At 35.9% G+C, this 27,413-nt stretch overlaps 1 protein-coding gene across 2 annotated transcripts in view; it reads right to left on the bottom strand.

The window, feature by feature from the left end:
- The window catches only part of fstl4 (follistatin-like 4), a 177,435-nt gene that overhangs the window by 99,930 nt on the left and 50,092 nt on the right, over positions 1 to 27,413 (bottom strand). For both annotated transcript variants that reach the window (XM_088603912.1, XM_088603913.1), the window contains exon 4: positions 20,416 to 20,664. In XM_088603912.1, the coding sequence (XP_088460038.1) occupies positions 20,416 to 20,664 (249 nt within the window). The remainder of the gene's footprint in view (positions 1 to 20,415; positions 20,665 to 27,413) is intronic.

Genomic DNA, 27,413 nt, shown 5'->3' with positions numbered 1-27,413 from the left:
TACTCCTATTTCCTCCCAGAGTCCAAAGACATGCAGTCTGTTCTGTGTGAGGCTTCTGTTGTGAGTGTGTGCGTGTCTGTGTTTGTGTCTACAGTATGTGTGCCCTGTGATGGAGTGGCATCCCGTCCTGGGTGTATCCTGTCTTGTGCACATTGCTTGCCAGGATTGGCTCCAACTCCCCTGTGACTCCCCTAGGATAAAGAGGTTAGAAAATGGATGAATGGATATTGATCAATATACTGTATAAACATCTCTAGCAGGCATTTATGTTTAAGAATTAATACAAATCTAGTTAAATTGAACAGAGTAACAGTGGCTGTCAAAGTTCATATCTTGTGCTGTTTAGCATTTGTAAATTCATGTGAGATCCCTTATCTTAGCAACACAGGAAAACTAGATGCATTTAATAAGGCAAGATGCCAATACAATGTTTTTTCTATTTCTCAAATCTACTAATCCCCCTCATGTTTTTACTGGTGTCCATCATGCATATGGTGCTGCTTTTTATTTCTCTGGTGGTCTTGATAAATCAGCATTATGAATGCAAGGTTTTATAGAATAATATGCAGTTTCAGTGGGGAAATTAAAATTCATAACACAATGACAAGGTTGGCCTTTCACTGTAATTGAGCCTTCAGGGAAGGTAATATTAAAGAAAAAAGTCCCTACAGACATTCAGAACAGCATTTATTTCACTTTCTGGAAAAATATTTTGTTATATCAGACAGCAAGAAAAATAGATGGAAATTTGAAACCACATAATAAAACTTTAATAAACAGCAATTTCATTTAACTCAATACCATCTATTTGATCAAAATGGGGGATGTTGTAGAGGAAAAAGAAATCAGTTCAACAAAGTGGCTCTCTGTGGGAAAAAAACCCTGGCTGCTTGATTACAAAGTTTTTTTTTTTCTATGGGGTCACTCATTTCTTCTGTACAATTCTTTTTTAATGGCAAATTGTGTTGTAATCCATTGTTTCAAATACAATAAATATACCACTTTTTATGTAGCTATTACACGTTTCTTTTGCCAATGGATTAACACAATGACAAAGAAACTAATAGCATGAGTAGCACAGACTCTTAAAAGTGGAAAAAAAACAACAGAAAAATACAGTGGCTGCAGTAGGCTGTAATATCCAATCAGTAGAGGATTAGAGTTTCTTATCAAGTGCATAACTTTTGTCAGCACATCACTAACAATTAATATTATTGAGGAGACTCGTAGAAGGTATTTTATATCCAATGTCTATACCTGGAAATAGGGTATTGTGCATATACACTGTGCAAGAAACAAGTAACATGCAATCTTCATTGTCTTAAGTACTGCACATACTGTATTTTAAGTAACTAAGGATACACTATGAGAACAGTTCATATAATGGGTGAAAGATTAACTTTTTTAGTTTATGCCACGTGTCTGGCCCGATGTTTTCAAACTATCAGACTGACAACATCAAACATGACAAAGGTCATCCACTTTACTATCCAAGCATCTCTCAGAAGATTGCCTGTAACTCATCCTATTTCTCACAATGCACATTTTACTAACATGGAATAATTCCCTAACACTAGCCCAATCTCCAGGGACCTGGGCATCTTCAGGCCTTTTGACACCAATTTAAATTTTACCCCAAAGCAACCTGTTCTCAAGACTTTTACTTATCTGTACAGGTATATACAGTATGGTTTTGAAATACATACGTCCCAATTAGTGTTATTTTAGAATAAGAATTTTCAAACATTTTGATTCAACATTCAGATAACGAAGAGTTAGCAACAAATACCTCTGGTGCATATTTTTCTCACTAAATGTACCTTGAAATCCTATCATTGTTTACTGCACCTAATGAATAAATTCAATACAGTGTAAATAGGACAGTTCTATAGGTTAGTCATTAGTCATAACGCTACAGGATTCTCTGCCTCCATTTATTACTTATTCTTTTGATTAATTTGTGTATATAGAAATATTTGTACAATCAGAACAGACACTAGTTTCAAAAATTCTCCCGTATACAGAGCATTCCCTCAGATGAAAGCCAATTAAGGGGGAAAAAAACAACAGCTGCCTGCTCATTTGCCAGTTAGTTGAGTATTGGGGTTGCTTTAACATTTCTAGATGTAATCTGTATAAAAATAACAATGCAGTAGTGTCACTTCAAGAAAGTCACTTCAGGTAGAGAAAAACAAGGGACATCCTGTAAATTAAACAAAAAAGGAAAGGCTGATAAACCTATACAGTATATGTACAGTATATGCTGTACTCTACAGTACCTGCAGTACATTGATTGTCACTATTTACTTTATCTGAGACTTGCTAGCCAAAGCAGAGCAGATAAGATTTGTATTCCTTCAGCAACAATGCTGCATTCAGACACGATCCCCTCAACAGGCCAATGTTTTATTTTTTTCTAATGCTGCCCACCCACATTCTTATCTGGGCTTTGCTGCAGCATTGACCCTGTTTCATTCCTCTATACCTCCTAGACAGCAATCTGCAAATACCCACCTGCAACACACAAATAGCTACAGCCACATTTGCAGGGGTAAAAAAGAATCTTAAATTTAATCCTGATCATTGCACAGGCTTTGCGGTTTTGTTCAAAAGCTGACAAATTGATTTTATTAGCGACTCAATTTGTATTAATCCATTTAATTTAAGGTATCTCAGCAAGGGGAGAATCTATATGCAGTACAGCCTATCACCTCAGCAACCCACATAAATATATCTTTGACAACCTTATTATGCATTCCTGGGATATTAATGCACCCTTTTGTACAATCACAATATTTATTGGTCACCCCTGTCACATTGTCCGTGCAGCACATTCAGCATCAAAATCTGTGATAATTGTAAAATATGTCTGGATAATGTTGAGGTTCATTGCTTGGCTATTATTCATCTTTAATTTGGCAAATGCATGCAGGAGCACACAAGCAACTGAGAAAAACAGCATGTGGAATGGGACTGCACTGAACTAGGAAAGACATACAAAGATGGTAAGGGTCACTGTTGTGAGAGGGCAGAGAATGGAACCCAAGCTGCTGTTCCCTCCCTCTTCCGCTGTTTTGAAATGTCAGACACATCATTCTTTATGGGATCCTCAGCACAAAACCTGCATCTCAATGGCCTAAGATTTAAGCCAGGAGACCTGAGACCATGTGACTCACCTTGAACTTTAAGCTGTGGCACTTCTCCATTTCAAAGGCCCTGGCTGCAATTTAACTGCCTAGACTGACTGAACCATATTTACTGAGAATTTATCACAGTTTAATGGACTATCATGAATGCTGTACAATTAGCAGATACAGAACCTGATGTTCACTGGGAAATTGCATTTTTAAAGACTACATGTCTGAAGTTTAATTCCTGTTCCCCCAGAAATATGTCTATTGAAGTAACCATACCATTCTATTAAAAAGCACCCTGCTCACATGATATGGAAGATTTGCATTTATCAATTTGATTATAATATTAGGGCGCACGTGGAAAAAGGTTGCTTAAAGGTTACTATCTTATCCTTTCTAAAAGTAATTGGTCTGGAAAATGAGTTTGTCCAATCTTGGTGTTTAATTGGAATTAAACACCAATATAATTTAAAGCAGTGTGAAGAACCTGCTGTTTGATTAAATATGTCCATAAACGTGTCTGCGGAAGAAACTCATTAGGCAACACATGTACTGTATTTATGCAAAGAAAAGTGAATAACTTATTGGTCACCCTACTTTTCTTCTTGTTTATGGGGATTAATGTGCATGCAGGTATTTGAAGAGGCAGTAAAAGGGAAGTTTTCTATAATCAATGCATTTAGGTAAGTTCTGTCTTGTGAAAGCCCTTACAAATGTGTAAGATTCACAAAAAAACCTTGTTCAGTAATTAGATGCTAATCCTATTAAATCATGACTTCTAAATCCAAAATGCTGGAAACATTTACTGTACGTACTGTTTTGTCTACTATTTCAAAATTGTTACCTTTTAAAGTGAATTTTTGAAGGGCTATTGAGAAAAACATTTGGATACAATGAAATTCAACAAGAACATTGCCAGTGATTTGTAAGTGGATTCTGTTATAATTAATAATATCTTCTCACAGTGTCCAGAGCTATTGTTTTCTTATTTTTCATACAATACAGTATATCTTATTTAAGGGTGGTAATAATTGGATAAAATTGGAACCACTGTGGTTAGCAAAGCTGCCTCGCAATGTTGGGCCACTTCAATTCTTGGGTGCTCCCTGCAAGGAGTTTGCTCCCTGCAAAAGTCTCCCCATGTCCACATTGGTTCTCTCTGAGTGCTCCGGTTCCCTCTCAGCCCAAGAGCATGCAGTCATCTAGAATGTGCATCAAAACTTGCATTAACAGAATGTTAATACTGTCTGTTCTGGCTTACAGAATGTAACCCTTCACTGCCCAAAGAAGATCGATAGGAAGCACATGTGTAAGTGAATTTAATCTGTTTTTTCTTAGTCTAATAACAATATTTCTTGAAAATATAACAGATTTTGTATGTTATACAGTATAATCATAGAAAATTCACAACTCAGCTAATGTTTAAACATGCAACATGGCTGCATACCTTTTTTTCTGAAAAGGGGAGCCTGGATAGGACCTTGTTTTTTATAATGTTCCTGGTTTCACAGAAATGCTCAGAAAACAATGAATTTCATGGAGTGATTATAAACTAATCAAAACAAAATTGCCGCACAGTGAATCCTTAAGGTAATGCAGATGACAATTATATTTTAAGAATATATCATGGAGTACACAGTAGCTTTAAAGCATATTATATTTAAAAGCAAAGAAACAAATAAAAATATAAACAAGATACCAAATTAAAAAAGTTTTGAGCAGTGATTATAATGGCTTTGTTAGATACTGTACTGTCAGGTACATTGTACCTAATATATATCTACCCTTCTCTGCACTTAATTGATTTCTGTTTAAGAGCACCTTTAAATTACCTAACTCTCGCCGACCATCCTGGAGAGTGTTGGTCTTGTGGTCCAGGGACTGGTAAAACTGGTTTTCTTTACTCCCCTTATGGCAAAATTCTCACGTTTGCTAGCCCTAGTACACTTCTTGTGTAACAATTGACAAAAATGTGGTGATAGTCTAATTAATGGCATTTTATTCCCAAGTCCCAAGGGGGAATAAATATGGTTGTGGGGAAGTGTTTTTTATAAGACTGCTTTCACGAAAATGTACTTAAACTAGAGAGGTTTGTCTGTAAAAATGTTTGTGAGCCCTGCTTTTCACCACAATAACACAAACATGCTTTTCATCCTCACATCATGTGTGTTTTGTTACTAATGACTATGAATCAGACTGTGTTAAATTAAATTCAGTTCTGGTCAATTGTATTCAATTATGCAAACCAATCACAATTTTGATTGAAATAGTGATTCTATTTATTTATAATGTAGCTACTACTACATATATTATTAATAGTCATTCAATATTAGTGTTAATAATAATTAATATTAACATATTGCGATTATTATTATTATTATTATTATTATTATTATTATTATTATTATTATTATTATAGTCTTTATTATTCCAGGTAGCCGTGAATCAAACTCAGGCAGTCGAGAATTCTACCACTGAACCATCAACTTTTATTTCCCTATATTTGGGTTTTAAGAGTAAGAAGAGAAGAGTAAGGAGAGAAGAGTAATGAAGCCAATTCATAGTTCATAGATGGGGATTATTAGGAGGCCATGATTGGTAAGGGCCAATGGGAAATTTGGCCAGGACGCTGGGGTTACACCCCTACTCTTTTCGAGAAACGCCCTGGGATTTGTAATGACCACAGAGAGTTGGGACCTTGGTTTTACATCTCCATCAGTTAGAAACTGTAGTACCCTTTTCTTCCTGATTGCCCTTGCTCCATTCTTCTGTTTTTTTCAAACCTGGCCAATTCCATGCAATGCATTGTATGGATCGAATTAATTTGAATTTAATAAATGTTCTCAATTTAATGTCGATTACATCCTCAATACAAATGCATGACTTATAAAGCTATAGATAGTAAAAAAACACTTTATTAGAAAAACGTGTGCTTTTCCTTCCTCGATTCCCCTTACTACTAGAGCACACAACGTGTTTATTTGCTTTAATATAAGATTTGTTTATGAAGCTACTACGTACAATGTATTTTCTAAGTAAAATCTTAAATAATGTCTTAATAATGAATGATGTTTTCTATTTACTATTTATATGTGATTACTAATAATTCTATATACTGTATGTAGTTAAAAAAAAGATAATTCTATTTGTGCTGCATAGTAGGAGTAGTAGAAGAAGAAGCTGAAGAGTGGGGTGGAAAGCAAGAGATTGCACCAACGTCTGAGGAACGTGCAGGACTGGCAGGGGATGAAAGTAAGAGACGAAGAATGGAAGGTAACGTCTGTGTCTAGAAAGAGCAAATGTCAAGTATGAGAAGGAAACACAAAAGGGGTGCTTGGCAGCTGAGCTATTTATGCTTAGGAGAGGCTGAGTGGAAATATTATTTGACCTCCTCCCAGACATTGGTTGTAACAAAACACAATAAATCAGATTAGAATTGGCTTAATTGGACCAATATAACAACTACTGCCAGCTCCGGTTCTGGGGCTTTAACAAACATGCAGGCACCAGGGCTAGATACTCACTGGCATTGGACACTGACTGGTATTTTAAGATTAGCTTGAATGTGCTTGCTTTGGAAACCACTCATCCACCTCTGCTTTTTTCAAATGAAAACATAAAAAACTCTGTTCTACCTGCATATGTTTGAGGAATAGATCAAATGTCAATTGTATCTCCTTTCCACCAGCTAGAGCAGTTTTGCATGACATTTGGTTCACATGCATACAATTATAGTCCCCCCCCCCCAAACAAAATATATCAGGACTACAGATGTTAAACCCATGCAACTTTTCCAAAACTCCTAAAACTGCATTTTTTCTGTTTTGCTATTTGAAAGTAAAAAACTTGAAAAAAAATAATGCTTCAGCAAGGAATGGAATACTGTATGGCTATATCAAAGCCATGTACTATAGATGAGGTAGGTGAGAAATTATTTTTAACCAAGTTTAAGACTGAGAGAGAACGCATTTTATTGCAGCATGAATTTTCTATCTCTTTTTAGGAGCAACAAGAAAATCCAATCTAAGCCTGCTGGAATTTCTGAGTGACTCAACCTATGCATTGCACCCCATGAGCCCATTTCATGAACATAGTGTGACGATCATGTGTGTGTCGAGAGCTTGCGAGAGATCTCAAGACTGCGATGTTTGTGTCTCTATGTGTTTGCTTGCCAACTGTTCTGCCTGCAATTTGTGAGCTGCAAGCAAATATGAAAGAAATGCGATTGAGTTTTATCCTGCATATGATTGACTGCCTTAGTTTTTGTTTAATGCTTGTCAAATTTAGCATACAAGGATGATTTTTCTCTTTATTCACAAATTAATTATAGGCATAGATTATAGGCAGAGCAGTCAAAGGCAAACATTTTTGTGGTGTTCTTTACAAGATGCCAGCATTGCGGTCCGATGCAATATTACAAATATGCCGCAGTTGCAACACTTTGACGATACTCACAACAGCATGCATTTAGCTTGATTAGAAAAAGTACACTGTGACTAATCAAGATGGAGGATGCCAGGATAACCTGGGTTTAACATTCAATTGCAGTCTATTGTATTATCTGCAAACATGCAGTGTCATTAGTGAGAGATGCATTACTGCCCTCCAATCATTACTAACTCTCCTGTAAGGCACTGTGGAGCTCACAGTTCAACGGCGAGCACATTGAGTGTAAGAGGTTTCATGCATAGTGCCTGTTGCAGCATGCCATACTAGCAAGCTAAGTTGATCAACAATTAGTGACTCCAAATCTAGAGGTTATAAGAAGAAGAAAAACTCAGTTTTTAAAACAGTTTACAATTAAACAAAGGCTATCTAGGTGTAGAACTTCCTAAGATTAAAAGACTAAAGTCGTTTGCCTTAAAGTATTCTTTGAGTTCTCTCATTTCCAACAGACATACTGTATTCCATTTAAAAAGCTGCATGACTCTGTTTTTCATTCCAGTCAGTAGAACAAGAAAGCAAGTTATTAACATTTTAATTTACCCCTGAATGAACTTAGACCTAAAAAATGGAAACAAAGATTAAATAGCCAAGATAATTATCCCAAAAAATATTACCCACAAAAAAATGTGGGGTTGAAGAACGGATAATGTTCTTGCTTAAGTAATTACTTACATTCTAATACATTTTATTCTGTGGGTTAAAGGGTTCGCATTGGACCATCTTTGGCGTTTAATCACAATTAGAAATGCTTCAGTATTGAAAGTGAAGGTTGTTGAACACTCTTTATCATCTTTGGCAATTAAAAATTTCGCATTGGAGATTCTCTGGAATGTCAGCTCCTACAGCATAGCCTCTTGAGTATCTTCTTTAACATTTAGGAAACATAGTGGTCAGCTGGTTGGGGACTAGAACACTGCCCCTCCAGTACACTGCATAGTTTAAATTTCACCTGCAGGACTCATCTCCATGAGCGAGCAATGATATTTGTTTTTATTTGCTCATCTAATTATTGAGTTTGATTTCAAATAGAACACGTGTTTCTAGGGCACATTAATTCAGATTTTACCGTAACAGCTAGATTATTATTTATATGCATTTAATCTATATGAATCTAGTTTTCTTAATTTTATACAAAGAAAAGGGAGAAGAATAAGCGAAGGAATAAAAAAGAAAGAGGAAGAGGATTTTATTCCATGTGAGGAATCTACACATTGATCATGAACAAATGCATTTGGAGGCTTTGATAAAGGAATTCAAAGCTTTAACATACTGTACATTAAACATATCAGGCACGGAGAGTTACAATCTCACCATTTTATGTATACTGTCCCCCAAAGGCAAAACTAAGGCACACTAGGGAGCCATATACAGTAGAAGGAATATTCTGTGGAAGACAACATGAAGACATTTACCAGCTCTAACTATTGAGATTTAATCTACTGCATCTTTACTTAAGAAACAAAACTAAAAAAAATTAAGTAAATTACATTTCAAAGAAAATTATACAAACAATAAACAATAACCTGCACTACTGGTCAAAGTTTATCTTTATTTTCTCCTCTGACGAATTGCATTGCAATTACATTTCCTAGCATATTATTGTACTGAATCATTTTTTAAGCTAATATAACAGCAGCTTCTTTAATGAGAGCAAAGGGCACTGTGTCAGGAAGTATTAGAACAAATTTAACTGTGAACCCCAAAGGGAGAAAAACTCATAAAGCTAAGTACTCCTGACAGGACATCCTAAAATAGTTTTGTTTCCCCAAAAGTGACTAATGTGTCACCAACTATATTTAGGAAAACTAACCCAATGAAACTTAATTCTGTAGTAGCAGAACTCAATACCATTATATTATGTCTTTAAAAATGCTATATTGTCTTTAATGTTTTTGGTGCTGTTGGGAAGAACAGCACCAAATAAACTTTTGGCTTAATAAACTTTTGTTGAATACAGTATCTTGTTGCTTTATCATAATGCTTTTCTAGCAAAAGCCTCTAGTTAATGTGCTCAAGAACATTGTTGTACAAAACCAGCCCTTAAAATACTGTCACATTGGTGGATCACTGCTCCTGAAAACCTAAAACCCTACCTACAATATACAATTAAATCTACACTCCTGTAGGAATCACTGGGGTTTCAAGTTAAAGAACATTTCGAATACAGGTCTCTTAGTGTCTAACATTCTTCTTCTTCAGAGCATTCTTGGAAAGATGACATCTAAAGATCTTGTTATGGGTGATAATGATGTTTGTAAAATAGAAAGTGTTTTCAAGTGACATGATTTGGGTAGAGCCTCCATCTGGAGCACAGTATGTGTCCCACAGCCTGAGGATCCCAAGTGTGAAATCAGACTCCGCCTCTTGCATGCTGTGGCTTAGAGACTGCACTGATGGTGTAATTAATAAAAGTCGAATGCTGTGGAGACTGGGGAAGCTGGAATCTGCTGGGGGACCCCTGGCTAGCCCGAGAACAGTAACGCAGAACTTCCAGCCTTTTGACATTAAGCTGTGTGCTGCTTTCTTTGTGCCTTCACAATAAGAGCAGTGTTCAGCACAAAGACATACAAAGTACTATATATTCATAAACCGCTCATCTTAGAAATAATCTTTATAGAATTTGACTTTATGTGATGTACATTTTAAATAAATTAAAGATAATATAAAATAATATATATTACAGATTACTAATTTAAGGTTTAACAGACTCTGGATTTAACAGACAAAATCCGTTAAAGCTATATTTTGCCTGTAAAATCAGAAACACTGGATTTTCCCCCACAACAACAGGAGAAATAATAAAATATGGTAAAAATAAATACCATATAAATGTAAAATTCAGTAATATCAATGGTGCCCTATTAGGATAGGTCAATTGTTTATGATGGATGTCGTTTGTGTTTCATATGTGTAAGTGAATTTATATATTTACATTCATGAAATAAAGAGCTTGTATATTCATGATTAAAAAGCACAGGAACAATTTCAATTTAGCAATTGTTAAAAAATAAGTTAAAAGATCCAGAAAGAACATATATTCAATAGAATATATATTTTTTCTCATATAATAGTGTGTATTGAGGCTGGAAAACTGTAATTCAACATAATTTAATGGACAATCAGCAATAACAGATACTCATTTTCCCTTATAAGTCTGTTAAACTAAGTAAATGTATGAAAAAATTGCATAATATATTCTATAAAATATATTGCATAAAAAGAGCATGCTTTTTGTCTACTTAATTACTTGTGCTATATTTATTTTGTAAGACATACACTGTAATTTTGTTTCTACCTTGATTGTTATAAATGTTCTATATTATTTCTACATATTTTTTAAACAAGTATGTATAAACCTGAAATAAATTAACCAAATTAATTACTAAAACATTCAAGACTGAATTTGCAATTTAATTCTTTAAAACATGCTATACTTCAGACAAAAACATATTTGCAATTTTTCCAACATCCTTTCTTCAATCAAGAATAAATGCCACTTTTGTTTGTTCAGCAAATCATCTATCATTTAACAGTTCATAGTACTGCAGCAAATTGGTTCTGATAGAGCTCTCAAAAGAAAAGTGATTACTTCTTTGTTTGTTTCAAACAACTGTTCAAAGCTCAAAATAATGCCTATAGTACAGTACATTCCTTTGAATTTGTGTTATTCTAAATAGATATCATGACAACATTTGATAGAAAAAAATGTTCTTTTTACTAATAGTGTTAACAGAATGCATTTCAAATTTTCTCCATTGTACATGGAATGAGAAACATTCAATAATGTCCAAAAATTAAATATACTTGACAGAAGCATTGATGATTAAAAACATGTATCAATATTATACTGTAATATGTACTGTAAATATGAAATTTATAAAGACTTGTATCCTGGTTTTCTATAGAAACTACAGTAATGAGACACCTTTAGTAAATGAGTATTCTTCTAATGCAAAACTTTTTTTCTATGTAATACTTCAGGTTAAGAAACATATCCTTCCTTTGTAGCTTATTATTATGTTACTAATCCTGGCCATAGTTGCCTAGAATCATGACCTTGACTAAATCCCTGTGATCACAGAGCTCAATGTATGCTCTGGCAAGCACTTTTACTAGTGGAGCCATTTCAGGAGGCCCCCGGATCTTCAGCTTTTCCTGCTAGGAATATGTTTTTGTGTCTTTGGATCCAGTAAATTACTATTTAATCTGAATGCTTTCAGTGTCCATCTCACTGTCATTGTAGTCTTTTTACTCTTACAGTGTCTAATAACTTTGGATCACCTTGCCTGTAGGTAATGGTCATCATGTCTAATATTTCATTTTATTTTATCTGTGAAACAAATTTAAGCAGGTCAAGGAAGTAGTGTAAAATCACTGCCAGGTTGCTCAGATCTGTATTTTCCTATTCCCTAAGATGTTTAAATATATATATTGTATATTTTGCCTTGATGAAAGGCAGTTTTAAAAAATATTTGAAAGTGCTTAGACTTCACAAATGACAGTGCAGGATACAGTACACCCCCTTTTTACTTAATACACCCAAATTTGGGTGCACTGTTTAGCATTGCTGCCTCGCACTGCTGGGGACCTGGACCTTCGGTGCTATCTGCTTGAAGTTTATGTGTTTACATGGATTTCCTATGCGTAATTTGGTTTCCTCCTACAGTTCAAAAACATACTGGAAGGTTAATTGGCTTCTGGGAGAACTAACCCTTGTCTGAGCTTGTGTCTGCCCTGCAGTGGACTGCAATAGACCTTGTGCTCATTGCTTCCCAGGGTAGGCTGGCCACACAACCTTGTATTGGATGAAGTTGTTAGAAAATAAATGGATGGATGGAAACCTAAATGTTACACTGACAAAACTTCACTTGCCTATATGTTTCCATAGAAACCATATAGAGATCTTTCTTTCTGAAATTCTAAATTAAATAATTGTTAAATAATAAACAGTAATTCAACAAATACATTAGAGCAAACAAGGGACATTGAAATAGTTTAACAAAACACATGGAGTTTATTCTAAAATGTTAAATACAATTGTTTCAGGATTTAAAATGGCCAGTGCCATCTAAACAAGAAAAAACAGAGAATCAAAAAATTAAGTATTCAGAATTTTCTCCACAGCCAAAAACCAACAAACCCACAAATTAGGTAAAATACTCTGCATTACATCAGAAATATTTTGGATTATGTGCATAAAGAGCGAGAAGACAAACCACAATTCAAGTAGGGCAAATTGCACCTTGATTTAAGCTTTACTGAGGACAAATAGAGATAAAATATCTCCACTGCCTGACCAACAGACAATGTTTATCTGAATTAAGAAATAGTTAAGGAATGGTTACAATAAAGACAGAATCCAGTGGTAGAAATGAAGTGCTTAAAGCAGAGACTGAGACACTGAACAACAAGATAAATGTGATGCTGTTCTGAGGAAATGTACTGTAGCTACATTGCACCCTGGTCAAGTCCTTTACTGAAGACACTGATTATTCACTTTGGTCTACAGAAAGGGTCTATGGTTATAGACATGAAAGGCGTGTGTGATCCATAATGAGAGCAACACACTTTATTTTCATGTCCCTAAAATATCATTTTAAAACAGTGTACCTTTGTGCACAGTGTGGGTGGCCAGTATGTTTCCATATCTCTGACTTCTCTGATCTTGTTACTGATCTTCAGACCCACATTTTCCCCAAATGCATTTTCTACCTAATTTTTATTACATTACAAAACAAACATTTGTTGTTTTTTTTTACATTACTTTGTGGCATTCTGGAGGGGGCTGATACACAACACTTTTCTATTCTCATAGCAACAATTGTTTGGGAATCTAATCAACAATGATATAGACTGTGAATGATTAGTCTTTAATAATAGATGGAGTAATGCATCACAAAAAAGCTTTCTACTTAAGAAAGATCTGTTTGAGGGGACACATAGAGAAACAGGGCATTTATATCTAGGACAGGGCATCCATTTTGAACTGCATGTACAATAATGAATCTTTAGGGAAGAATTAACTTAATGAGGATGGAGATGAGATAGTAGGTAATTGTTTTAGAGCTCTGAAATCTCTAATAATTATATTTTTAAAAATGTGAATGGCATTGCAGTCCCTGGGTAACAATGAAAGAACACTTGTCTAGAAAATGAGATCTACAGTAGATTTCCTAAATTTAATCTAGAAAAACAAAATTAAGACATGCATTTTGAGTGCAATTTAAAGAATGTTTTTTGTACAGCTAAATTCTTTGCTGAGCACAGATAATACATTATATCAACATTTCAGTGTAATGATCTAATTCACTGCATTACAGCCATGTTGTTAACAGATGATTTAAATTAAGTATTTCTTAATCACTCTGCCCTGGAAGCCCCGATGAAACGAAAATATACTGTATCGCCATGCATCTTCTTAATCCTGTTTAAGGAATATGGTTAAAAAGAATGAATGAACCTTCCATAGTTAAAAGTCGACACCTTACACAATACACATTTACTTATACCAATTGTAAAAATGTCAAAATTAAAAGGCAATTCCCCTCATACTATATACTTTTTTTTTGGTTCTTATAATACTTAACCTTTTCTTTAATTTTGTGGTCAGTTATTGTACTGGACTTGATTTTATGAAAGATTCAATTAAGGCTACTGTTGGGAAAAGTCAAACCTAAACATTAAACTTTATTTTTGATATTTTATGTCTACTGAATTCTTTTCTTAAAACATGTGATTTGTGTGCTTTTGGCAAGATATTCTGTTTTTGCTTGGGGTTACACTGTTGTTCTGTATGCTCTATGTTCTACAAGCAAAAAGAGCAAATACCAGAATATAAGAAAATCAAAATGGCTCAGCCCTGGGTTGCATCCCTAGACAGTGTTGACTAGGATTCTGTAAACAGTGCCACACGGCTGGCCAGGTGGAGCTGGGATTAGTTAGGGTATCTTCTGTTTTAGCATGACAGCAACTTCTGGATAATTGTAAAGATGCAGTCTTGCTCCTATGGTCTGAAGAAGAAAACCCAAGATAATTCACAAATGGAAACTTCAGATTAAAAAAGTAAATGAAACATACAGTACATTATATAAACTATCAGGAAAACTAAATGTTGTGAAGCAGTGTTTTGTGGTTTTCCTCAGTAGTGAGCACAGATTCTGAATTGAAAGGACCAAAGCAGGGCTTACATGTTTCAGAACTGTTATTAAAGACATCATTACAGTGACCTTCAAATGGCCAAGGTATTTAATGAGTAGTCCAGACTATAAAATATTAAAGGAAATGTTGGTGCTAAAGCCACATTAAGAAGCAGAGCTGATAATATGCAGTAATATAACAACTTGAAATGTCATTTAAATTGATTGATGCCCACTAATATCTAGAAAAACAGGTTGAATAATAATTTTAATCATGGTTGGAAAGATTGTAACAAATAATAATTAACCATGGACCAGTTTCATTGTAGTTTATTTTTCTAACAGGTGGATGAATTGATCAGTGATAAAAATGAAGTAATGATGAATCCTCCAGCTGAACTCTGTACTTAACATGACTTAGAGATTGAGGCAGAAACTTTCATGTGTCTGAGCACATTGCTCCCCTCTGCTGAATGGAATTCATCATGTCTTAGATTGATGAATCAGAGAGGACGGTCAATCCTCTCTTCGCAGACTCCCTGCTGTGCAAGGCTTTTGACAAAAGTCTACTTACTTTGTTGTGTGTTTTCACTCTCTCTCTTTTAATGGGTGCTTGAGATAAAAGCCATTTAAGATACTTTTTTGTTTTTGTTTTTTTGCACTTGTGTGAATTAAAAAGGGTCATTCAGAGAACTAGCAGAAAAGGTCATTTTTTAATTATAAATCATTTAACATGGAAACTAAAGCCAGCTTATTAAAATGTGTATTAATCATTTTCCAAGTAGTTGTGGCCAACTAGTAGGGAAGGTTTAAACCATTTATTATTTTAATAAGTGTTATCTAGAAGACTGTCTCTCTATAGTTGTGTATAAAGTGGGTACAGAATGACAATACTGTATAAGCAACAAAGCAAGACCTTTGGGTTTGCATGATAGCTGTATTACATTATGTCTTTAAAGTATATGACTTTGTAAAAGCCAAGGCTAAAAAACTTTTTTTCTCCCACCAAAAAAAGACTAATTGTACACTGTGGATCAAAGGTAATGTATCCCTTACAACTTCCACAAATTCACGAAGCTATTAAAGGAAAAATCTTTTTGTAGCAAGTGGACTGACATATTGAAGAGACATGACATAAGTAAATGTATTATTGTTTAACATTTCACTAACACATCCGATCAATAGGAGCGTTCAACAGGGGATCTCCTGTGAAGTACACTGGCTACTAGTGTGTATGGCTTCCATTTTAAGTAATATAAACTGCATTCTGAGAAGAATGCTTCACACCTGGTTGCAGATGCTGTCCTTTGGAAATATGTCCCATTCTTATACAGCCTGGACAAGCACATGCCTGTTCAGTCATTTCTGAGTTCTAGGTCCTATGTTGTCCCCATTTATGCAAAAATGTAATTCTTATCATGCCAGAAAACCCTTATTGTTTCAGCAGCTACTGGAATATTCTAATAATAATTTCTTACGCTTACTGTACATAGCACTTTTCTGGTCCCCTCCCTCCACTACCACCAATGTGCATCATCCAACTGAATTATGTGATGGCAGCCATTGTGCACCAGTATGCTCCCCACACATCAGCTCATAGTGAGGAGGAGAACAAACTGATGAAGCCAACTCATAGATGGGGATTATTAGGAGGCCATGATTGGTTAAGGTAAATGGGAAATTTGGCCAGGATTGTCAGGGTAACACTTCTGTCTTTTCAAGAAATGCCCAAGGGATTTTTAATGACCACAGAGAGTCAGGACCTCGGTTTTAAGTCTCATTTGAAGAGCAGCACCTTTTTACAGTATGGTGACTCTGGGCATTAGGACCCACACAGATCGCAGGGTGAGCGCCCTCTACTGGCCCCACTTCCAGCACCAACCTTAGTTTTTCCAAGGAGGTCTCCCATCCAAGTACTGACCAGGCTAACACCTGCTTCAGTGGGTTGCGAGTTACTGTTCACAGGAAGCGATTAAAGTGAGAACCGGTACTTGACCAATGTGGCATCATCGACAGACAGTGTTGTGGCAGACAGTGTTCGCTTGATAAGCAGGCCATGTTGGTTCCTTTCTGTTTTAGTCAGCCTTTAAAAATCTTTATTTTCATACATGCATACAGTATGTATGTATTTCTTTTGATGCTCATTGTATTTATCACTGGACAACCACAGATTAGGGTACAACAGATTATTCATGTCATGGACGTCCAAAGGGACTAACCGTGGGGAGCAGGAGAGCAGAAAAAGACCCATATGCGTAGCGGCGAGACGGGAAAAGGCCCGGGCTCATTAGTGCAAAGAGTTCAGGAATGCCGTATAGAAACCTATGCCCTCAGGGAGCGGACGTGGGGCGCCCTGGTGCTAGGCAGGTCTCAGGACATCCGAACGTCAATGCTGAGCGAGGACAGAGTGCAAGACCCGGAAATATATAGCCCAAGGGAAAGAGAGGGACAGGAAGGACAGCAGACCGGAAACTAGGGAGAGGACAGAGAAGGAGCGCCCTCTGGCTGCAGAGGGCGTGACAATTCACTTCCTCATTATTACTTCATATGTCACTGAACGTCTGTAAGTCAATGCAAAATATAGCTCATTGCAACAATGCCATCAACGTGGACGTTTGACAAGTGTCACTTCTTCTAATGGTGCAATCTGTATCCAATACAAATTTAGTAACATCAATACTATTGAGTAGACAGCAGACTATAATCTCCTAAAATCGGTGCTAAAATCGGTGATAAAAAAGATGCCTGCAAAAAAAGTCTCTTTAAGAAAACCACAAAGGGATAAGAGTAAAAATCAATTGGCTTTAACTATTCCCACTGCCATGCAAACTTATTGATTCAGAATTATAATTCCTGCATGCAAATCCGGTATTGCACATTCTAACCTTCAACTGTTAGTTTTACAACACTACTCAGGTACAACATTTCTTTAAAACCTCAAAGGTAAACAAAAAACAGCAAAGAAAATAACTAGTCTCTTCAGGAAATGAGTTCTACTTATCCCTTGTATGTAAATATCTAGTCAAAACTTAAAAAAAACAACATTAAAGATTTTTTTTAAGTGTCAACTTCTAGGTATTGGTGAAAACTTAAAATATCAAAACCATTCTAAATATTAGTAGTTTCATTATTTCTAATTCTTCCTAATATATTTTAAATGTTTCATTCCTTTGAGATTTGTTTTGCATAGGTGTTGGAATTGCTCAGATAATTCCAGTTTCTGTTCAACAGAGTCTAGAAGGACAATTGAAAAAATGTGCATGACTAATGAAGGTAATTATTTTCTCTGTGGGCAAACTGCCCACCTCATAACAAATTAACTAAATGGGCAATTTGCTCACAGTTTGCCTGCCTGTGAAATTGCACCCATTATTTCATAGGTACAAAATAAGACATAATAGCAAGACCTATAAATCACTATGCTCCTCCAATTATAGGTGACAAAACAGAGTTTAACTACAAAATTTTGACCACATAATGTAGCATTGATGCAAAAGACTGATTCAGTTTTTTTGAGTTAACAGCACCTAATTGAATAGGTGCTAAAAACAGCTAAAAGTGTGCACAAAATTTAAAGGAAGTTTAAGCATGTACTGTACCAAAATAAATAATCATTATTACATTTATTTTAGTATTCACAGTCAAGCCTTATTCTGGGCTTATGCCTTATTCTACTAGGTTATGATTTGTATTATGCACATTTTTTGTAAACTATATAAATTAGAATTTGAAGACAGTAGACATTTTAGTCACCCAAGTGTAAATATTATTTAATTAATTCGAACATAATTTTGATATCCTACGGTACATTATTGTGCCTCAGTTTTCAGTTTGACTAGTGTGTTTGGTAGCTTTCTATTAAATATTGACAATTACACAAGGTTTCCCATCAAACACAGTTCACACTCTCACTGGAATATGGCATTTCAGAGCCTGTTACCTTTTTAAATTGACATTCAAAATTAACTGTTGCAGAAGAGAGAGAAGAAAAATGTAATGGAATGCACTCTCCTTGGTATAAAGCAACTGCATAAATAAAGTATTATATATAAGAATATATAAAAAATAAATTTCTTGTAAAGTTTATAAGAGTATTTACAACCATTAATTCAAAGACAAATATGGACAGTAATTATGTAATGTTCAGAAATGAAAACACTGCCCAAACAAACAGCTAGTTGCACAACTATCCAGCAATGTTGTCCATTATTAGTCTTAAATATGGTTTCGTTCCTATAAATGTTTCCAAAAAGAAAAAAAAAGTTATTTGAATCTGAAACCCAATGTAAACTTGCCTCGCAGCTTAGAGTTACTGTACAAAGGCACATCTGGAGGACTACTATGTTAATTATTCTGAATAGTTCATGACTTCAGTTATTTGTCATATTAACAAACATCAGTGATAATCCGAGATTCAGTGCCACAAGTAAATCTTAAGTCTCATCAATAGGTTCAGCAAAAAGGCTATCCTGTTTACTGCACAAGTCTATAAATAACCTTACATGGGAAACATTTTTTGTTTTATACTTTGAACTTGAATCAGATTATAGAACTCATCAATATAATTAAAATATGTATATTAATTAATGGAAACATCTTTTATTGTTCAGTGCAACAAAAATTTTAAAAGCCTTTTGGGTATATAGTAAATCTACAGTATAGATAAAAACTGGTTTTATGAATTCAGAACAATATTATCATATTACAATGTTGAATAACCACTTTTTTTCCTTCAAATGCTCAATTAAAATGAAACTGAAATATTTTTACATTACACCATATAGAGGTTGTTGTTATAAACACATCCTTAGATGCATTTATTCTATCAAATTAATGAAGCATGCATACTGATTTTAGAGACTTGCCTATAATGTTAAACACTACAGCAACATACAGTTGTTCAATAACATATAATCTAGGATACCATTTCTTCATTCAAATTAAATCAATTCTGTTGTCTTTATTTACATTTTTCATTCAGTAAGAAATTTATATTAATTGCTCATGCAAATTAAGTTTCATTTCTGATACATTTTGTGTCCATATTATGATTAATAACTTCCACAAATTCAAACACAAAACAGTGTTAATTTGTCAAGGACAAAGCAAGACAGTCTAGAATATATATATATATTCTCAACAGCATACTATATATTTGATTACTAGTTGGAAAAAGTTTGTCTTTCTCCATATATCACAACAGACTAGATATTTGAAAGTCACTTCTAGGCACTAAGATTCAGATACTGTATATGGTAAAGGCAACAGAAATTTGATTTTACATTAAGTAAAATAAATTGACTGCTGATGAATTTCTTTGAAGATTTACAGACGGGTTTTTAGTGCTCGTTCATCTCTCCTGACTTCCATTCCTTGACATGCTTTCCAATGGGGTTTACTGAAAGAGCTATGCTTTAGGGACCACACATTTGAGATAACTTCCAGGAAAACAGTGTCTCAGACACTGTTTAAATCAGAACATGCAAAGGTAAGGTCGAGAAGATTTTGCTGCACATGGAAGAATGCACAAAGTGAAACTGTGAACTGTGGAAAACATAATCTAATACGAAGTGCTATGTTACTTCCTGCATGTCACTTCCTCATCTCTTTTTTTTAACAGTTTGCAGTAGAAACAGTTAAACAGTAGAACAGTAGAAATGCAGATACTGTACATGATGCATGCAATGGTTCTTTCTTACCTTTGAAGAAACAGTCCTTGCTGTGCACAACAAAGATCTTTTTCTTCTGAAGACAAGAGGTGCGGTAAACCTCACAATGATTTTCATAAAATCTTCCATCTGATCCACAGACGGGCACAAAAGTGGGGTGACACTTTTCTAGACACACACACTCTGCCATCCCTGTCTCTTCGACAACCACACACTGGCGCCCTCTTCCACAAAACATCTCCTTGCAGGTCCCATGGAGCCCCACGCGACTGTAGTTAACTAATGAAATACAACAGAAAAGATTAAAAGGATTTAGATAACAAAGACTCAAAAAATTACATTGGACTAGTAAATCTACAGTATGAAAGCCTGTTGGATTAATAGACAAATGTAGTACAGAACATAGTAAAAAACTTGCCCCCCCCTTTGATAAACTTTGATTAATTAATCTAATTGTTCTGTTTATAATTGTTCTTGTTCAGTATTGATGTTTTAGGTTTTAGAATAATTTTCTTGTGGATGGATACAGAAGGAGAAAGGAATACTGCATGTTAAATCATATAGACAATAGGACAACAAAATCCATCACTGCATTCTGTCTTGGTATTCTCATTGACATGTTTTCAACACTCACAATTGAAAGGACAAAGACGTGGGCAAAATGAAATGGTTAACATTCATCCACCAATTATCAGAACACTGATTATTAATGGTACTGGTGACTATAAAATGGTTTACAGTCCGACTTAGTTGACATATTCCTGCACCAACTCATTTAGTGACCAATGCCCAAAGGGAATGCAAGCAATACACTGTAGATCCATAACCAACACCAATGAAACCATATTGTACTTGCTGATTATATCTATCTGCAACTGAACCGGCATGAAATTGCTGATGTCTGCAGCCCCACCACCTTGGAATGATCTTGTGCAAGAAAAGCTTTGCCTTTTAAAGGGTTATGGCTAAATTAAATGGAAAAATAAACCAGGAGCACTGCGTGTTTTCTGAACATAGCAGCTCAGTTGGGAGGTCTATTTATTCTGCTGGAAAACTAAACCCTTAGCCCAGGAAGGTGTGCAATTATTTGGTGGAGACATGGAACAGATGTTCCGTGTATTAGAGACACAAAAGCTTAATCATTTTCTTCTGATTTGGAACAAGAGGATCAACAACAAATCCCATATTAAATTATATATGTATGTGGTATCTGTGCATATTTTAGAAGTAATGCGGCAGTCTTTTAAAAAACGTCAAAATTTCTGCATATGAAAATGATGTTAAAATAAGAATTGGAGCCTGATTGTCCATTCAGTCTTTGAATTACTATACAGTACATTACAATTGACTCATTTTCAATTTATTGTAATGTTATTTAAAGAAGCATTCTAAATACTATTAACAGATTAGTTTTCTTGTTAATCATCTATTTAAAACTGTCAAACAAAAAAAGTCTAAGCTATATCGACTTGTATCCTATCATAATGAACTGCAAGGTCAAAGTGCCTGAGACTACCATTAAAGGTACAATCCCTAGGAGTAAAAGCACAATGTCTTTTATCTAGTTTACTAATTGTTCTACATGCCTTGGCAAATTGTCCATGGGAATGCAAATTCTTCAGCTCCCTGGTGACCTTTTTGTCAATGTCAAGGTCAGTGGCGATTACTGAATCACTTATGCATTCACAGAAGATTAAATGCTTAGCCAAGTCCAAAGCATGGGAATATGACAAATTTGCGAGAAATGACTGCAATCACAAAATTAAGCTTAATGATTTAGGATTTCAGCACCCTACCATTCCATTTTGTTTAGATTTACAACTCAGAAACTGTCTCTTGCCTCTACAGTCATTTTACATTTTTCTTTTTTTTTTCTCCATGGGCTCCTATTGTTGTTGGCTTAACAAGCCAGTGAGTAGAGAATCATGGTTCTCTTTCTCTGAGCTGTTTTATAATGGTGACACTGTTTCTGACAAGATCACCAAGAGCTTTTTTCTCAGTCAGCTTGGATAGTCAACAAGTTCTCAACTTTTATTCCTGCCAGCTGATTATCTCTTAGTCTCTCTTTGACTTCAGCCACTGATGTGGTATTATCACATGCCAGGTGACCTCCTCTTTCATAAAAATATGTTAGTCTTAATATGAGTCTTAACTACATTAGCTTATAGGATCAATGGTATATGTTTACGAAAAACTATTCATAAATCTACCTATGTCCTGTGTCTCCACTACTTGTGCTGTGTTAACTTACATACTTTCTGTATGACAAAGGAAAACGTATTCAAATTTTGGATTGGACTGTTGCACCCAAGGCCCTGTTGTCTTGAATTGTACTGAGTTGAAAGGTTCAGACATGTTTTTTCTTCTGAAAAGAGGTTGCACCTCCCCTTTGGAGATCCCCAAGGATTAAAAGGCCAGCTAAAGAGATAAACAGTCCTTCCAGAAAGTCCTGGGTTGATCTCAAAAGTTCCACCCAATGGGACATACATGTTGGAGTTCCAGTGGGATCTCATTGAGTGCACCCTTAGAAAGTGCCTGAAAAACTGCAATGTGTGGCTCTACACTACAACAACAAACTGTCTGCAATTTGTTCCCTTTGTATTTTTTGGAGGTAGAGGCATGTTCCAATGACCTCCACAACTACATCGTCTGTAGCTCCTTGTTGGCTCAATCGCTGAAAAGGTATAAGGTGGGTGTCATGCTCGTCTCTGCAGATGAGTGGCGTGTCGAGCTAGTATCCCCATGGTAGCTGGATCACTTAAAATCTCCTGTCATTAAGAGCTGGTGTTACGACCCCAAGTGTCTAGGGGTATCGGGGTGTAACATTTAGGATAATATTTTTGGAAGCAGGTGAGGGACTAGGAAGCGTGATAACAAGGGTAAGGAACTAGAGTGGTCCAAAGAAAAGAAAATAACAAACAAAATGGAGCTGGCTAGGAGAGAGAAAGCTAACCTGACCGCACAAGAAAACTCGAAACACACGGTCTTCGGCGTCTTCAACACCCTAACTAACCTCCACTGACTACCCAAAACCATACAAGTCAAATGGCACTCACCCGTAATAAACTAGTGTTACTAATACAAAGTCAACTAAGTGAGTAAAGTGTACCCAACAACCTAAACTAACCTTATATACAAAAGTTCACACAAAAACAGAAGTGAACCAGGAATACAAATTAGGGAAAACGAGAGTAATCAACTGGAACAGGGTACAAAGAACAAAAAAGTTGAACATATAGCACGTTAGGGCAAGGTAATGGCAAACCAAGGATAAACACACAAACAAACGAAAGTACAAAGAAACTAACGGAAAACCAACAAAACAACAAAGCCAAAGCTATACGAAAATACACACACACAAAGCAAAACAACAAACCAACAAAGCCGAAGCAATAACAAAAAGCAAAGAGAAGCGATACCCAAAACCAAACAGGACCGAAGTCAAACAAAAGGCCTCTCCTTCCTGAAAATCTCCATGTTATATGCTGAATAAGATGTGTTCTGATTGGCTGGGAGCTAATTGATGATGACATCAAACTGAAAGTGTGGTGTAATGGTGGGCCAATGAGGAAGGGAGAACAATCAAGGGTCAGCAGTGTGGACATAACAGACAAACACACACAGAACACATACTGGGACGTAACAGCTGGTTACCATGGTAATGAATTCAACAGGAGTCTTGTACTGCCTGGAGGCAATAATACACCACTCCCACCACACCATACACCACACCAATACACCTCATTTGGTTCGAGACTAGATAAGCTGTGATATGACAGTGCTTGGGAACTTTGTCATGAAGTTCACTATGTTTGAACTCTTGCTGTGTTTGTTTCCTGACTCTGAACCCTCTCTTGGCCCTGACAATGTTCATTGGATTCTCCTCTTGTCCTTCATTCTGTGCCTCTTTGTTTACGGACTCTGCTTGTTTCCCTTGGCTCTGAGTTTGAATTTCTCCTTGTGCTGTGATTTCTTGTGTACACAGCACACAGCTGCTTGCCCGTGTTTAGCTGTTTGCTCTTGGTTTTATTTCACGAAAAATTGTTGCTGCTTAATTATATCGTAACGAATACTGCCCCTGCGCATAACAGGGATGTTGGCCGCCCGGGTTGAAGAAGGTCTTCTTTAGCTCAGCCGGCAATACCCGTGTTGAGTGACGCTGGAGAACCAGGTCCGAGCCCAATGCGGTGAGGGACGAACTAGGGCGGGAGCGGCGAGGGCACATGCTCGAAAACCCAAATTCGCTACAATATTAATTAGCAAAATACTATAGTGAGGTTCCAGAAAAAAGTTAGGTCTACCCCAGGACTGGGGTGAAAAAGACCAAGTATGAGGCACTTTTAAATGTAATAACGCAGGAAAGTCGGCCCACTCCTGGAAACAGGCCAGGTGATGGTATTCAGCAGCTAGTGCCAGGTGGCAGGGTGACTAAGCCTGAAAAAACTTTGTGAAGCAGCCTTGTGAACTCATTTCCTGTGACGTGAAGAATGAAAGTGTCATGTGTGGTGTTACTTTGGCCGCTAAATGGACCCGTCTTGACAATATAGTATATTATATACATACTATTTAATGTCTTCTGTGCACAAGACGTTATACATTTAAATACATTTTCTTTTGGAATTTTCAAATGTCTTTCAAATTGAAAAACAAATCAAAACAATCCAAGCATTCGCTGAGCAGCCCTGTGATCACCGGCATTGTCTTTCTGTTCTACTTTTATTCTTGATTTCTTTTTTATATATTACCATTTAAAGTTTTCTTCCTTTTGATAGTCATTTTTTGTAATGTACAGTATGTACATTTTCAATGACACCAGGCTTACAGTGCTCTTTTTTATCTAAGCAAATACTATGTCAATTGACTCTTGGAGCATCATGCCTGAAGATGTATTCTGAGTTTGTTAGGGACCTATCATCATGTTTATACCTGAGGCAACATTTGAAAGCTCATTAAAAAAGATCATTTTAACCTTTAAGAGCTATCAAAAAAAACACTTCATAACCTATACAAATTAAGTAGAAAATATACCCTTTTTCCTTTAGTAAGACAGAAGGCTACTCAACACTTCTGATGAGAGAGACGTACTGGGTAATGTTATTATAAGACTTCTATCTTCATTGCAAGAATTGGCATCTTTCTTTATTTGATATGGCTAAAGTGCCTCAAGTTGGATGCTCTGCAGGGGTGGCTTGAACACCCTGGTCACATCAGATGAGGCACATGAAATGTAGCATTAACAAATAAATAGAGAAAACAGTCACTCATGTCATCCAGACTTGCAGGGTACCTTATTCACTTTAACAGCTGAACCTAATTACCTTCAAATAAATCATGTCAAGCATTTTCTTTGTGACTAAGTCTAATAAATGACTTCTGACAGCCTTACAATTTCTGAAAATCAATGGTGTCGAGCCCAGACGCCTCAACTGCCTGACTCAGTTATAAGTAAATTTAGGTGCTTTAAGAAAGAAAACTTTATGTGCTCCTTAAGCATCAGTAGTTGAAAAATATCATTATCGTCATCACTGTTAGTACTATACTACAGTATATGTTTATGTCCTCTTTAGATATTTCACTAATGAGATTAAAATACTACTTTATAAACTGTAATGTGGACATTTACCAGTGTAGGCATATAAGATACATTACTGTCGAATATTTGATATTGAAATCCAAAATAGGAAAGAGTAAATCCAGGTCAGGAATTGGAGCTAAGTGTAGTAGTCTAAGAGTGAGCTGAAAGAGAAACACAGGATGACACAGGCAATGCTGTGAGCACAACAAGGCAGCTGAATGTCAACCAGCAGATGGCACAGAGCTTTGTGCCCTTTAGCAATTTCATGTTATTAGACTTTTAAGATATACTTTTCTTCTAGAATTATTAACACATTGCAATAACGCCACACACAGTGCCAACAGAACTATGGTTATGAGTCAGTTTTATGACTTTCCAAATTTATAATGCAACACTGTTATGAGCTGCACAGACTGGTTTTGCCATTTCTTGATGTGGCCTTTTTGATCACATTATGTTAATCTACTTCCCTTCCCAGCCACAGATTAAATGTGGTCAAATTATAGCTTTTGGGGGCAGAACAGTTGCACAGTGGTTAGCATTGCTACCTTTCTGCACTGAGGGCCTGGGTTCAATTCTGGACCTGGAGTGTTATATGCATGGGATCTGTATGTTCTCTCTTTGTTTTTGCGTAGGTTTCCTTCGGGTTCTCTGGTTTCCTCCCAAAGTACAAAAACGTACTGGCAGGTTAATTGGAAAATAAACTCACTGGTGTGAGTGTGTGCATGTTTGTGTTTGTGTCTGCCTGCGATGGATTGGTATCTGGCTGTACCCTGCCTTGAGCCTTTTGCTTGCCAGGAAAGGCTCCCCACCACCCCCAGCAACCTTGAATTGAAAAGAAGTAGTTAGAAAATGGATAGACATGGATTTTTGAGAAAACAAAATCTAATAGCTACATACCGCCTCCTCTTCATTGCCCTAATAATTCAACTAAACAATGAAGTGCTGTTTAGGAGTTTACTTATACAGATGCTGAGGTAATTAGCCAGCGACAAAGAGAAAAAAAGCTTGAATTAATGTTAAAAGCAGCACCTTCACAAACTAACTCACTGGAGTTGTGAACTGAACTCCACAGAGCTGTTCTTACCTGTCATTACACTAGCATTGTAGTATACTATCAGATGTAGGGCAGGTCATGTGCAATCCATGTCAAAAACCTCTGCTTATAAAAAAAAACATTTTATAGATACTATGACCTACAGCAAAAAGGCTGTTAAAAAGTATGGACGCTTTCAGAGATTCCTAAGGAATTTGGACATAGCTGACTAATTATACAAGCCCCGTATCAACATCTCCTGCATGTTATTAAAAGTGAATGAATTCCTTCTCCCACAAGGATTATAAAGAATGGTAATGGCAAAGGTAATCAAGTGAAACTGTGAGCTAACTGCCTGCACTATTTATGAGCTCATGCTGCTCTGTCTGAAACAGATATAATGCATTTAATTTATTA

Source organism: Lepisosteus platostomus, chromosome 13 (assembly GCF_059453375.1).
Source record: "Lepisosteus platostomus isolate fLepPlt1 chromosome 13, fLepPlt1.hap1, whole genome shotgun sequence".
NCBI lineage: Eukaryota > Metazoa > Chordata > Actinopteri > Semionotiformes > Lepisosteidae > Lepisosteus > Lepisosteus platostomus.
The sequence above is the reverse complement of the archived record's forward strand: the minus strand, read 5'-3'. Positions and strand labels throughout refer to the sequence as shown.